The 15,846-nt window shown below is 46.3% G+C and overlaps 1 protein-coding gene across 1 annotated transcript; it reads right to left on the reverse strand.

The window, feature by feature from the left end:
* Window positions 1–487: 487 nt before the first annotated feature.
* On the reverse strand, window positions 488–12,954 carry BIRC7 (baculoviral IAP repeat containing 7). Its single transcript, XM_034787851.1, has 7 exons — window positions 12,504–12,954; window positions 8,660–8,759; window positions 7,507–7,579; window positions 7,365–7,410; window positions 2,302–2,511; window positions 1,161–1,232; window positions 488–687 (listed from the first exon to the last, which is right to left on the reverse strand). Exons 1-7 carry the CDS (start codon window positions 12,952–12,954, stop codon window positions 488–490), a joined length of 1,152 nt encoding a protein of 383 aa, XP_034643742.1.
* Window positions 12,955–15,846: the final 2,892 nt, after the last annotated feature.

Below are 15,846 nucleotides of genomic sequence, written 5' to 3' on the forward strand. Positions count from 1 at the left end.
GGATTTGTGCCAGAACACCGTTTCTAGCCAGCTTTCCAGTCCCCAAACACAGCTACTCAGTGAAAACACGCAAGGCCTCAGATTGTTGAGGAAATTCAGTGCTCTTTTCACAAAGCAGGGATTCCCATCCTTGTTAACAGTGATGAAGCAGGAGAATTTCCCCTTCCAAAAAAGACAAAAGCCTTCCAAGTTTAGAGGAGACGGACACTCTCCTCCACCCCCTTTTGGAGCTCAGGTTCTCCTGCAAAATCAGAGGGCTACAGCTCAGTGGCAAGTCTTGAAGGAAGTGGTTGTTAGCTGGTGCACAAAGTAGATGTCTAAATTCAGACCATCTACCCTGCTAGAGAAAATAACTACACTGCTTTTACAAAGCACAAGCAAGACCCTTCTAATCCATCTGAACTATACACAAGGCATTTGAACAAAATGTTTCTATAAAACCCACCCAGTACCCCCCACCCATGTTCCCCCTTACTCACCCCATAGTTCAGGACATGAAAGTCCTCACACTTCCCCTGATGACCGCTCTGCAGATGGGGCATCGTCTCAGGCTGGGGGCACATTCCGCACACACCACCAAGTGGCCACAAGGAACGAAGACAATGGACACATCTTTGTCCATGCACACTTTGCACATCCTCTCCTCCTGCAACCGTCGCAGCTGCTCCTCCGTACTCAGTGGGGGCTCTGCTGAAAGAGACATACCGAAGTTCTGTTACAGAGCAGTGTTATCTGAACCTTTTTTGAAAGGATCTTTCTGTTCCATAGTTCAAGAGCTGGATTTAGGGCCATAGTTTTCCCTCCTCGTTTTGTTCAAGATTGTGACCATGACAATGACCAGGACAAACCCCTGCTATTCCAGTCCTGGGCCCCTCAGTTTGTCCACAGGTGGTGGGTTTGAGATTTGAACAGTGGGGAAGAGAGGATACAGTTAGTGATCTGTGATGTATGGGGAATCCATGGTAACTCTTTTGGGTGTATTAATCTTGCCTAACACAATAGACCCTATTCCCTGAATGGGGCCTGGAGGTGCTACCACATTCTGAATAATAAGAGGAAATTATTTTGCAATTTAACTGTTACATGGGAGGTAATGAGCCTTAGCATTTCCTGCTGTAGAGACGGTTTTGGTTCAGCCCAGGCAGATTTTATTACCTCACCTGATTCTTTTGAGCACTCAGCCTGTGCGTCTCGTCTCTGTCCTGGCAAACCTGTCTCCCTCTCCGTACGCTCTATAGAAATCAGAAGGAATGGAGATGGCATTAATGCTCCCATGCTTAAAAAATAATAATAATAATAAAAAAAAACATAAGAAAAAAAAGCACACACACACACACACACACACACACACACACACACACAGTGGGGTCCTTTGCTGGGATTTCAGTGATGTCTGTTCAAGTGTGCGGTGTTGCTAAATGAAAATGGTTCTCTTTAGGAGGCGGCTAACCCTGCACGCTCAGCCTGGAATCAAATAGCAAAGCGGGGTTCTCAGATTCTCATAGCAACACCAAGACTTGCTGAGGAACCATAAATCAGATAATCCAACTCCGATGAGTCCCATCCCCCCCAAACAAGTGCACACAAAATTCTGATTTGCGGGGTTTTCTAAACAGAAAGATTTGTATTTTATAAAAAGGCTATTTTTGGTCAGAAAGATTACAGCCAGCGTTGTAGCACGTTCGAGATAGAAAGGAGTGATGTAGAGCAGCATTTGTTCTTTCCTATGTAGAACTGCAGTTATAGGGTGGGGGGTACTAACCCTAGAAATCTTCCTTTAACAATTGCCTGTGTCCTCACCGTTTAAGCTATAAATCATGTTATTAGCACATTTCTACCCCTCCCCACCCTCAACTGCGCCTCAAATCAGACAGAGATGGAATGGCCTCTTGAATCATCCAGTTTAAATAACAGACACAAAAGGAATCCATTTCTGGATTTGCTGCAATGTTAGCACTGGGTGTACACCCAAGTCTTAATGTAGTACCACAGCTTTTAAAGCAAGACGTAATAGAGAAATATTGAAAAGCAGCGAGACTCCAGGTTGCTGGGAGACCGCTAATGTAACAAATGTTCCAATAACTAGGCACTCTGCAGACCTTCTACAACTGAACCACTTTCCTCAGTATCACAGGGCTATGAACTAAGGAAGCATTATTACATTTCATTCTAGTCTAGGAAGAGCCAGTGTAGACCCAAGAGATCGCGTCACTGAAGTGCTAAAACTTCAGCGACCATCAGAGGAGGAGGTGGGATGCGATTAGATTGATCAGTGAGGTTTCAGAGGCTAAACGGCCGTACCTCTTTCTTCCGCACTGCTGCTCTCTTCCCCATCTACCTGAAGCAGATCCAAGACCAGTTCGGACACAGATAAGTAGCAGGTGCCAGTCAGCAGGTGTCTATTCTGGACCAAGCTCATCACCAAGCTGTGGTCAAAGCCCATCTGCAGGACATTCTGCACTATGGAAGACTGATCCAGAGGAGATGACAATTCCCGATTCCCCACAGAATCTGTAAAGCACAGGGAATCTGTAAAGCACTTTAAAAACAAGAGGGGGAGCTTAACAGGCTACAAAGTAGCCAACTCCATACGTGGCAGGATATGGCCAGGGACTCTAATCTAACGGTGTTCTCTTTCTCAGTGTAGAATATTGTAACTATCCAACGGCCAGTTTTGTATGATAGCGTTAGATAGGCAAGATGTAGTTCCACATTTCATGAGGCCATTTATGAAATTTAAACTAATCCCATAGGTCATGCCATATTCCATCATAGTAACAGATTTAAAACAAATATTGGTCTATGGCCATTAGAATGCTACAATCTGTATATCAAATACCTCATTCCTTCTCCCATCCAGTACTGCAGGGACTCAAACGACCCTGGAATAAAGGGTGAAATCCTGGCCCTGCTGAAGTCAATGGGAGAATTGCAGTTAACTTCAGTGAGGTCAGGATTTTACCCTAAGCATCTGAGGTGCTCAGAGGCAGAACTTTCACCCAAAGTTCCATTAAACAGAATTTAAAGAAAAAGCATAGAAGGGATATCAACCTGCATGCTTCACAACATGCACCAACAGGCAGTGGTAAGGAACAAAAAGCAGTCCTCCCCTCCCTGGATTGCCCAGTTCAAGTAGGTTCTTACAGCTTCTTCTAAAGCAGCAGGTATAGTTCACTGTCAGAGAGAGAAAACTGCACTAGCGGCACCAGCTCTGGCAAGACAGTCCCTAGGTTTCAGACAGTTATTCTTTTTGCACTCCTCATGCCATTAAGTAAGAGCTCTGGTTTCACTGGCGTTTAAAAAAAAATTGCTCCTTTTAATCACAGTTTTCACATCCTAAAACAGAGGACTCAGAACTAAAAGGCCCGGGGGAGGGGGAAGGGAAATGCAACTTTAAATCTCTCCCCTCTGATCCAATCCGTCCCATTCAAGGAAAGGCCTTTCCACGAGAATCTAAAATAAAATACCTAAGTAAGTGATCCCATCCCAAAGTGTAGGCTCTTCAAAGGCCCTCCTTATAGGACAGGCAGATTAGATAGCTGAACACTTCTCCAACTCAGTGAGGGAACCTTCTATTAAGATGTATGAAAACCAGACTGCAGCTACTTAACAGTTGGCTTCAGTTTTTCTGCTATATTCTACCCCAAAATACATGCAGACAATTGTGAATGAAGTTATGTCCCCAAGCTCCTTTTGTTCTCAGTTAACTAATTTGAACCCTAAAGCATTCCCTTGGACTTCAAACTCATTGACTGCTCCTGGGGGTAATTCTGCGCCACTGCACGTGTGAAGCATTCATGTCCTCCACAGATTTCTTTGCTTCCCTGCAGGAAAATGACTCTCTCACAGGGAAGCAAAGGAAAGCTGCAAGAGCAGTCACACACCACTCCCTAGCAGTGCAGGTACATAGTTTCAGGCACCTGGAGCAGCCAGCGGAGAGATAAATCACCACAGAGCTGGGGACATCTCAACCAGTGGTCCTGTTCCTGAGCCAGGATCAGCTGCTAGTCCCAGCTGGGCTGGAGGCAGGAGAAGATAGGATTTCCTCTTCCCTACTAGGAGTTGTTGGGGCTGTGTCAGACCCACCCCCAGAAACCTCCCCCAGCTGCAGAAAGCTCAGCAACCTCCCCTGCTTCCTGTCCCCATTGCTCCTCAGCTGAGAGGGAAGGGGTCACTGTATGAGGAGCTGCTCCCCCATCCATCCAACCCCTGTGTATCCTCCCATACCCAGACACTGCTACCAAGCCTCACCTGGTACATACCGAACCCCCTCACCCTCCATTCCCAAACCCCACCCCACCGAATCTCAACCCCTGCCTCCGGACCCCCACCCCTGCACCCAGACCATGCCCCACTGAGCTCCCTGCACTCAAACCCCCCACCCTGATGCCCAACCCCCTGCACCACCCTGAGCCCCCACATCCAAACTCCCATGACACTGGACCTCCAACTAGCTGCACCCAGATCCCCACCCCACCAAGCCCCACTCCCCCAGCACCCAGACCCCCCCCCAATGAGACCCCTCTGCTGAGCCCCAACAACCTTCACCTGGAAGCCCCTGCAGAGTCCCATTACCCCTGCACCTGGAATCCCCCCTCCCTAATGAGCCTTTGCACATCCAGATACCCACCTCCACTAGAACCCCCACTGAGCTGCCTACACCCAGATTGTCCCACACAGAACCCTCTTACCCCATACCTGGATCCCCCCACACTGAGCCCCTCCACACTTGGATCCTGCCTGGTTGAGCTTGCCTGCCCCACACCTGGTGCACCTGGCACAGAAGGACAGGGCCCCGGGTGTTTCTGGGGCAGGCCCAGGTGGTGTGCTGTGTCAGGGACAGGTGCAGCCTCACCGCTGAGTTCGTGTCCTAGGGATGGGGGCAGGGGGCTGCTGGGTGATCCCCCACCTTCATGCAGCCAGTGGTCTGTGCGCCCCACTGCCATGCTGGAGCCTCTGCATTTATTAACACATAAAACTTTCAAAATTCTGCATGCAATATTTTAAAAAGCTGAATGTTTTGGCACTGAATGCCTTCAGGAGTAAAATTGACACACACTGTTACAAAGAGTGGTTCACGTTAATTTTATGCATGGTTAGAAGAGATTATTGAAATTGTTCCAATCACTTAGGAGTTACTTTAGTCCCAAATGTTTTCTGAATCTGTAAGAAGTTACTTTCTGAAGTTTGGCAATACCTGTATATGCCATTTACCTGCCTGGAGGGCATGGAATGTTGAGGATTCTAACTTCCCCAGAAGAGGTGCAGTTCTGGCCCCTCCTCCTTCCTAAATACACAAGGGCATGTTCCCCATGACCTACCTACTGTAACACTTCCAATGCATGTCCATTTGAAGGAGTATTTTACTCCGAGATGAAGGTCACCAGCAAATCCAGTAGCAAGCATGCACATAATACTTCTACCAAGAAAAGGGGCTGAACGTGCAGTAATTGGTGTTGTCCTAGTCATGAAGAGTTCACTTTATTTTGCACTTAAGAGATCTAGGAACCACAATAGAGCAGTCAGCTCCCTTCAGAGCACAGTTCAAGGCACTTGTTTCATATCTATCCTAGCCCAAAACCTCCAGTTTCATGCCAAGTCTTCAGTCCTTGGAAAGCGCACACACAAAAGGGTAGGACCGAATAAAATCACCAGTGCTGCATTAGCATGCTCCTGGAATTTCTTCTGCAAGGATCTCAACATTTGTTTAAAACAAAACAGACAGTTACTACTCAGAACCACAGTGGTGGTCATTCCATAGCCCACAATAGGTTGAGGAGGAAGCTATGTCTACACAACAAGCCAGGACTGCAATTCCCCTTCCCGTGTACGTATACTCGCCATAGCTCAATGAAAGCTAGTGCAAATGTAAGTGATAATACAGCTGCAGGAGCCTGGGCAGCAGCAACAGAGGAACAGCGGAGCGGTGCTAAGTGTGCACCCACCATTTCAGATGGGATTGTACTCAGCGTGTCTCATCCATGCCTCTGCTGCCCTAATGACAGTGGCTATATTACTATTAGCTCACACTAGTTCTCACTGAGCTAGTGAAACTATGTGCACACGAGCAGGGCAATCCCCCTCCTAGCTCGGAGATGTAGATCATTTGAAGATTCATGGCGAAACTGGAAAGATCCTATTCTAGATCACTTAGCAGTCCCTTGGCAGACACCTCAGACAACCCCAGCAGAGGCTTTGGAACAGCCTGAATTGGTTCACTTTTCCTTCCTAAGCGTGAGCTTTTGAAATGCTTCTGGGTTGGCCTTAGCCACCACCTGCCACCATGTTCCTCTCTGCAGAGATTCAGAGTGTTATAAAGACAGACCTGCAGAAAATCCTGTCTGCTTAGTGCACCCATGGCAAAGTTCATAGGACTGAGGCAAGCAGTGGAAAATTCTCTCAGAAAGACAAGATGGGCGCCAAGAAGAAACTGTTTCCCTAGCCTAGTCTCAGGTTTACATGCTGCTTCCACAAGGCTGCCACCACTCCAAGCCTGAAAGGGTAGCTTTCTTCCCTTACTCCTCAAACTTAGAATGCAGTGGCTTTTGTATCCCCAACTTCCAAAGGTCTCTGTGTGTTGAAGATCTAGCACCCCCAACCACCATTTCCAGAAACAGCTGGCTTTAAACTCTCCTCCATATTAACCTCAAAAAGGCACCCAAGAACCACTCGCAAGTTCTTCTACTGGCAGATTTACTTTTCAAATACCTTCATTGTGGGTTCTGAGGACACAGGCAATATTATCACTAGCAATGGAGGAGCCTACAGAAATCGAGATGAGCACCCAAGATTCTGAATGTTAACCATGTGTCTTGTCCGCAAAATTGGTCGCTCAAGAAACTAGAGTTAACTGATTTTAGTTCATTGGCCATTCTGAGAAGTTAAAAAAAATAATAATTTGGGATGAGATGAAACATTTTGTAGGAAATAAAATTTAATCAGTTTAAATAGTTGGAAAGTTGTTTGAATAAAAAAATTGAAACTCAATTTAATAGCCTCAAAATGAAGTGTTCTGATTTTTTCAAAAGTTGAGGGCTTCCCACCCCCCAACCAAGACAATTTGGTAAATTCAACATAAAGTTTGCTAAATGTTTTCACCAACCTGAATCTGCATTTTTTGGCAAAAAAGCGTTGGCTGAAAAGTAATATCCAGCTTTAGCAGACACTTTCAACAGCAGAGCTCACCTGGGTTTCAGGTCCCAGAGGAAGTTTCTTAGTAATAATTCTGGAAGCTATTTCACATCAAAATGCAAGCCTCTCAGAAAGGGATTCCGCCTGCAAACTCTAGAATATGTGGAAGCCAGAGCAACAGATCTGCAGCACTTTCATCAAAAAGGCAAGACAATATGCATTTCCACACAAACCTTGGGGTACAGGGGGATCTTGTTCAGCCCGTTGCCAGGAGCCTCCCTGAAAACATCACAAGACACAAAACAGTCACAGGAGGGAAGTGTCTCCTCAAACCTTTCCCCCCTCCACTGCACAAAAAACCCATTTCAAACTCACTGGAGCGTTGAAGTCAGAGTCCTGAACACTGCTAACAAAGTCTCTGCCCCTGGACTGCAGCAAAAACTCACACCTGCGGAGAAAAAGGCAAATACCCAGTGAAGGACAGCAGACCTTGTCTGAAATACAAGCCCCATGAGGGTGGTACTAAGCTCCCTAATGAAACAGGGTGTGTATAGCAACATCTTTACGTACAAAGCGCAAATGTCATTGTTGCCACAGTGGACAGACCCTCCCTGCTGTAAAAAAATCTTCCTGGTCAAGCAGAAAGACTGGTGGTTTGAGGCTCCTGATCTCCCCAGAACTGGCCAGACTTCATTTTAGGCCTGTGAGATTGGCTTTTGCAATTGAACCTTTCAGACAGACTGGATCACGTGGAAAATGGGTTTGTGGCCTCACCTGTAAGAACCACCACACCAGGACTAGGTATATGACATCCTGCCATTTACACATGAAGGCCAATACAAGTGGAATACAAGGGCTGCTCTGATGCCAGTAAGAGACAAGGGCAGTGTTAAAGTTACCATGAAGCAGTGGTAATAGAGATTGACCCACAGATCACTGTCCATAAACTCTATAGACGTTGGGGACTGAACTCCGCAGCTCAGGCGGAGTTCTAGTGTGTGATTTTGATTGAAAAGCATTAGACTTGTAGACGCATGTAGTGTAGATTTGTACAATGCCTAACCCAACAGCTCTCCACTTGGTTATGGCCTGGAGGGGCTACAATGATAGACGTGTACAATGATTATCATCACCACCACCTGAATGAGGGAGAGAAAAGATTGCAACAGTAACAATGCAGCTTATTAGGATGGGAGCTTCCGGGGTAGTTCTCAGGAACTACCAAGAGACTGACCTCACTAAAATGCCTACTTTGACCACAAGCTGTCCAGGATATAGTTTTTATGATGCAAATCAGACATAAGCCACCAGATTCATTTCACATAGGCTTATCAGCTAGCAGCACTATTTGTTCACTATTGAGCTGGTTGGATTTGAACCGATAACAGAGATAGATGGCTCTACATACTAATAATCCAGTTAAATCTCACCTGGGGCATGAGGTTTGACTGTGGAGCAAGGACCATTCAGTATAAAACTGGCTAATGTGTAGTTCAGCCCCAACAAGCATTAGTATACCATGAATTACCTTGGAAACCATTTGGCATGTTCCCTCCAGGGGTCATCTCCAAGCTCCCAGTTCCTCAAGCTGCCATCACAGTAAAAACACCTCACAGTGTCACCTTGACCTGAAAGGAGCATTAAGAGAGGATCAGATGTCAGGTACATGAGCAGCTAGTTACACTAACCCACAGGCAATTTGATGTTGCTACCAGGAGAGCTGGGGGGAGGTACAGTATGTTTAATTGTTACCATAACAGGCTACCAGACCAAACTGTTGAGCACACATCACAACGGTCCCAGGACTCTGGCTCACTACTTCTGCCGCTTGCCCCTGTTCAGAGACAGGGAGTCAAGTTAGAGCTTTGAGTTCTAGCTGGCTTGCCTAAGTTGCACCAATCAATTATTGGGATTCCAGTGTTGGGTCAATGAACATTTCAGGTGGAAACTTCATGGATTCTCTGTACATTCCCTTTGTGGGCTCATGTCCACTCCCACTGCACACAGCTATCCCCTCCTGTTTCTTCATCCAGCAAACTGCTCCCCCATGAAGGCTGCCAACTAGGGGTCCATGAAATTGGTTTACACCACTCCCCCTAGTAATAGGAGTCCTCGTTATAAAGATCCCAAGCCATCCAGCCCAGGGAGGAAACTGGGCAAGAGATTCAGTTGCTTTAACAATATCAGCATGCCTGCTACAGGGCATGATTTTGAATAATGCAATATATAAAGTTACACGTTCCCACTCAGCGAGTTATACTTGGGTCCCACTAAAAGGAGAATTTCTGGGAGTGGATAGGCCTTCCAGTCATAAGCTGGACCCCTTAAGGAGTTTCAATACAGCTGTTCCAAAACACTGGGCATTCAGAAGTCCTTGAATGCTTTAAAATAAGGGAACTATGTGGATCAGATGACTGGCAATGCTCTGGAATTGCCCAGTCTAAGTGACCTCTGGGTTTGCCATGTTGTTGGATTGTTTCCCGATGGATCCCCATTCTCAGTATTCTGTTTTCAACAGCTGGTCTGCAGGTAGAAAATAAATTCCAAAGCAAATCTGACAAAGGGTTCCAACTACAATCTCTGCCTTCTGGTTTATTCTGTTTTCCTGAGCTGGTTGTTCTTTTGTCAGTAGTGTTTGGCTCTAGAGCATACAGAACTAGAATTCCAGAGAAGCTATGAGCTAGTACACTGTGGAGATTTCACATCTGGTTGCTCAGTTCAGGACTAGTAATAAGAGGTATCTCCTCACACCATTTCTTGTGAAGTACACTGCAAAGCCTTCTCAAGGAACTCAATGAGAGTCATTTAGGCTACATTAGTATTCATGTGTATTTAATATATAGTAAACAAATATGTGCACTTAGTTAGACTATAGAAGGGAACAACGTGTCTAGTGCTACATTAAGAATTTTAGTTCCACAGAGGGATTCTATCAATGTGATAAACCAGAACAGCAGCTCACTGGGTCAACCCCTACAGAACTATAGGTGAAATACAGGTTGCGGAAGGCATGGAGGTACAAATGCAGTGCTTGCACGTGTAGAGAGATTAGATAAACTGTCACAGAACAAACCAAGGAATTTTAGACGCCATCTCTGTAAGCATGTGGGGCTATAGTTCATAGATGGTATGAACAGATGCGGGGGGGAAGCTCACACATTTCAGCCAGAAAAATCTGAGTCCTTACACTGGTGACGCCCCGTGAGTAGGAGTTTTCAGACCAAGACAGGAATAGCATTCAAAGACAATGAAGATTTAAAATTTTAGCATTAGAGTTAAAAATTGAGCAGTTTTCAAAGTGATTCTTCAGATGAAAAGCCCCAAACTCAAATTTCCATTCATGACTCAGAATTACAGGTAGTTAATAACATAAACAAAATTCCTTGGTTTGTTCTGTGACAGTTTATCTAATTCTCTACACATTACAGGTAGTTAGAGAGCTAGACAGAGCCTAAAAGAGACTTCTCTATCCAAAAGCATGAAACTAGCTGGGATCCATGGAGCCCAAAACAACTTCTGAAGAGGGGACACCTACAGACAGATGAGTCTTCCTTTTTAAGAAATATAAAACTCCACACTGTCCCCTCCATAACACATTCTACTTCGCTTCTACTTGAACTGTCTGAAGGTCATAACTCACGTTAGACCTCACATTTAGCCAAGCGCTCAGATACGAAAGAGTGTGGTACAAACGAGGCACATAGCAAGTCAACAGTTATGTCCCCTCATTGCTGTTACCATTATCCTAATTTGTCTGTCACACCCCTTGTTGCGCTTAGTCTTAAACTTAAAATAAGCTCCTCAGAGCAGAGACTTTCCACTATAGGTTTGTGCCAAACCTGACCCAACAGTGGGGAAGTGAGAGGTCTTTTTGATCTGTGTTTACACAGCACAATGGGGTCATAGGTCCATGCCCAGCGCTCCTACGCAGTACCACATTACCAAGAAGAAGAGGAGACTCCCAATCCCAACTGAGACTACTACATTAAAAATAAGTGTAAATGCAATTGGAAAGCCCCAATGCCAAGTTACCAAACAATGGAGTTTGACCTCACAGGGCACTGTCGTAAGAAAGGGGTGTGCTCTAACTAGGTTCCCCACGGTGGTGGCATTTGCAGTCTAGGCCTTAACTCTGTCCCAGTGCTGTGAGAATGTTGTGCAGGGGATAAGCTGTGTCTGAATCTCATGTCTCTGCTGTTCAGGAGGGTCCAGTTAAGGAGAACTCTGTGGCCCCTCACACCTAGAAGAGGAGAGTCAAGTTGTGGCTCTACTGGAGAGGGCTTCATGGTATGGCTGGCACCAACCCCCCCTGCTTATGTACCACAGTATATGGGTGCAGTATAAAAAAAAACCCCTAAATAGAGCTTGTCTAACAGGACACATCATGCAGCTCTACGGTTGCACACAGAGGGAGGCTTTCCCTACCCTAGGTACCTGTATATAGCCTTGGCAGAATTAAGTGTTTTTATATAATTTTGATAGCTAATAAGCTTTATTTTTTTAAATTAAAATTCGAGGTTTTCAAACTGTGGGGTGTGCCCCCCCCAGGAAGGCAGAGGAGACAAACGGTGACACCAGGGCCAGCTCCAGGCACCAGCCTGGCAAGCAGGTGCTTGGGGCGGCCACTCCGGAGAGGGGCGACACGTCCAGCTATTCGGCGGAAGGTCCCTCACTCCCGCTCGGAGCGAAGGACCTCCCGCCGAATTGCCGCCGCAGATCGCGATCGCAGCTTTTTTTTTTGGCTGCTTGGGGCAGCCAAAACCCTGAAGCTGGCCCTGGGTGACACTAGCCCCACATGGCAGGGGTCAGGGAGGGCGCACCACCTCCACCCCCTGACTCACCTCAGGGGGCCACCTAGCCCGTGGATCAGTGTCAACATGCACCATGGCCCCGTGCTGATTTCTGCTCCCGGCAGCCTCCACACCTAGCGCTGGCTCCACGCCCAGAGAGCGTTACACACACACACACACACACACACACACACACACACACAGTAAACCTGAGGGGGGGGGACCAAAAATTGTAACTCAAAGGAGGGGCTCAGCTCAAAAACTTGAAAACTGCTGATTTAATTTTTCACAGAGAGGGATATCTTGGGGGAGGGAAGGATGTCAGAATTATTTAAACAGTAGATGTTGAGATTCAAAAACGTTAAAGCTTTATAACTATTAAAAGGCAAGTTGTCAACTTCACATGTCAAAATACAGAGTAAAATATCCTTAAAAATCAAACTCTAATAAGTCTCAAGCAACTATTTGCCTCTCTGTAAATTGTTATCATCAATGGAAATATTTTTTGTCAATTTCACTGCACATGCACAAACTGATGTATATCGACATTTACCAATAAAGCTCTAGTCCTGCCATGCCTACCTGTATAGAAGAACCCTGCTCTGGCCAGTTGCTCAGGATACAACTCTGTGTACGGTGGCCAGCTCTGGAAAGTGGCTAGTCGCATCGCCTCGGTTTCCATCTCTGGGTATTCTGGTTGACTGGGTAGGGCTGCCTCTTCTACATCCATCCTCTGCAGAAGGCTGAGGATCTGCCCATCCACATAGTCCAAGATCTCCAGAAAGGGGAGCATCTGCTGGTTGCCAACATCTTCACCACAGATAAACTTACAGGTAGGAAAAAATTTTTGGTGCTCTCGCATGGGTTGATCCTCAGCCTCCCAGCTCCTCAAGATACCGCCACAGCAGAAGCACTGCACTCGGTCGCCAGGACCCAGGAAGAAAAAGCCAGCCTTAGCCAGGTCTGTGGCAGAGACAGGTGAGCTCTCTGGCCACTGCCGGAAAGTCCTCAGTCTCTTCTCCTCGCTCCGCATGCTGGTCTTAGACAGCCGAAAATACCTTTGCCCAGACCTGATCTCCTCTGGGGGAAAGCTGTCCTCCATGTCCCAGCACTGAGAGAGAGAGAAAAAAAAAATATACAAGACAATCCCTCAGTGGCCAGCTGCATTCCCCATGTCAGGCAGCACTCAGACTGCCGGTCTGCATTCACATCCCCACAGCTCATCCTGCTACATGTTCTAGAAAGCTCATGGTCTCAACAAAGCCAAGCATGTTCCTGAATTGCAGCCAAACCAGAGATCCAGATTGTCTATGCCCTGCTGCTGTTTTTTCCTACCCCTTTACATCTGTCCCCACTAGTGCCTGGAGGGAAGAGACCAGCAGTTTTTCTCTTCTAGTCTCTCAAGTCACAGGGAAGTTGAAGTGGTTTGCAAGAAAAGCAAAAACAAGGCAAGGCCTATTCAATGTACTTGGACAAAGTCACTCCAGCTTTCAGTCTCTGGTCTGAGCAGTGAATACTCAGTCACCTCTCTAGCCTTTAACAGAAGTATAAAAAGGATTTAAATTCCTCGGTTTGCTTTTCTAGAGAGACGTGTTCAACAAGCCAGAAGCCTACACAGAATAGCTAAGATCCAAGCAAACGTTTCCTCATATTATCCCTTTTATAACCAAACAAGCCTCCAGTTACACAGGTCGCCTATTCAATTAGCAGGCTTCTCTTCTCATGATGTGCATACATTTAGTATTTGTTAGTATGGCAGTCTGTGGCCTGAAGCTGAATCAGCAGCTTGTGACTGATCATTCCTATCCATCCCATGTCACAGGACACCCCACCACTGCAGCAGAACCACTACAGAAGTAGCCTAAAATGTTGAGGCCTACTTTTCTATATTGGTTTCCTGATGTCACAGTTAATGGTGGTAGTGGTTTGCTGCCTTCACTAGTCCTATATCAAAGGAAGGCTGAAATTAAAGAAAATATATTACTTGATTATCCAAGCCTCCCCCCACTTAAACTGAAGTAACATTCCCCAGATATCTGTAAGCAACTCTACAGGGCTACCACCACTTCTGTATTGCCAGCAAAAGTAGACGCAAAAAGGCTCTGGGCCTAAAATCTTCTCTCGCTCACACAGGAGCTATTATTTAACAAGAGTCAGAGCATTCTAAAGACATTTACTATCAAGATGTGGCCAACTATCACCTTGCCCACTTTACAGCATGGTGCACCCCTTTCCTTTACCCTTTGGGAGCTTTTGGTAGCCTGAGGGAAATCGTATAGCACCTAACACAGTGGTTCTCAAACTTTTGTACTGGTGACTCCGTTCACATAGCAAGTCTCTGAGTGCGACCCCCCCTTATAAATTAAAAACACTTTTTAAATATTTAACACCATTATAAATGCTGGAGGCAAAGCAGGGTTTGGGGGTGGAGGCTGACAGCTCACAACGCCCCCATGTAATAACCTCGTGACCCCGTGAGAGGTCCCAACCCCCAGTTTGAGAACCCCTGACCTAGCACATTGTAGGCCCATTCTTTACTATTAGTACCTTGTTCACAGAGAGGCCAATGACAGAGGTGATATGGAGTCCTAGCTACCCTAGTAAAAGTCCCTCCAGAAGAGGGTTGCAGTACATTGGTGGGTGTGTGTGGAGAAGAATACTCTGGCATTGCCTATGAGATACATGTCCCACGAGTGACAGACTGAAATCACCATTAGTAGGAGTCCAGTATTTCATGGGCACTCACCATTCACTAACAGACAGCCCCAGCTGCTCAATGGAGCCTGCTCACCCGCACCTCTCCCCCACAGAAAGCAAGGCAGAAAAAAAAAAAAAAAAACATTATTAGCAGGACAGCTGGAATTTCCTTCCATAGCTGGACAAACCTAAGTGGAGGAGAAAAAGGCCCTGAATGCCCATGCTAAAAAGAAAGAGTGTTTGTGCTTAATGCACTGAAGTAATTGTTTAAGAACTGGTGTAAAAGAAATCCATATAAAATTGCTAGAGTCAGTGAGACTTAGGGGATTTGCAGAGCAGTGAAGGTAAAGGTACTTGGAGGCTGCTTTAACCTACATACCAGATTTGGCTCTCAGATGAGCTTCAGAGCTACTTGCTTGTTTGGGGCAGTTCTGCAACTCCAGCACTATTTCAGTCCTGGGCTCTGCCAAAGCAAAAGCCAGAGTGAATGTCAAACTGTAGCAGGCATTGTTCTCTGCAGGGAGCCATCACCAGGGATTGTCACTTACTGAACCATACATGGGAACAAGTTTCCCCAGTTGGGGCAGGAGTGCAGGGAGAAAGAGAAGGATTACCTCATCCAACACTCAATAGCAGAGCTAGACTTCGTCAGTGAGGGGGGAGCACCAGGCAGTTAGTATGCTGGAGTGGTTTTCTTGGGGGAGGTGGGGTTGAGTTGGTTTTAAACTAGGACAAGTAGGAGATACCATCCAGTTTATGCCCCCCCAGTCATAAATCACAGCCACTCACCCCTTCCTCCTTCCCTCCCCCGAAGGAAGCCCCCATTTATTTGCTTATGTTGAAATAATCTATTGATCCTGCCAGGGACCCCTTTAGACAGGAGCTTTCATAGCAGCTGAATTCCCCAAGACCAGACTGAGATGGCAAGTCACAGAACGGAAAGCCAGTATTTCCACCACCCCAGGCACACTTTCCTGGGGCATCAGAAACATAGATTAAGCCCCCCGCATCATCTTCCTCAGAGTACTTACTCAACTCTGGGCCATTAAAAGCTAACGCTAGACACCCATTCATTAGCAGTCCCATTTCAAAGGGGGAGCAAGCCAGAATCCAAATGCCTCCCTCCAATTCTACTCAGCAGAATATTGACCAAACAAAACCATAACTAACCAGCTACTAATCCGCATCCTATGGAGCACTTCTAACATCCAAGACCCTCCTAGAAAAG

The sequence above is a fragment of the Trachemys scripta genome, chromosome 12 (genome assembly GCF_013100865.1).
Source record: "Trachemys scripta elegans isolate TJP31775 chromosome 12, CAS_Tse_1.0, whole genome shotgun sequence".
In the NCBI taxonomy this organism is placed as follows: Eukaryota; Metazoa; Chordata; order Testudines; family Emydidae; genus Trachemys; species Trachemys scripta.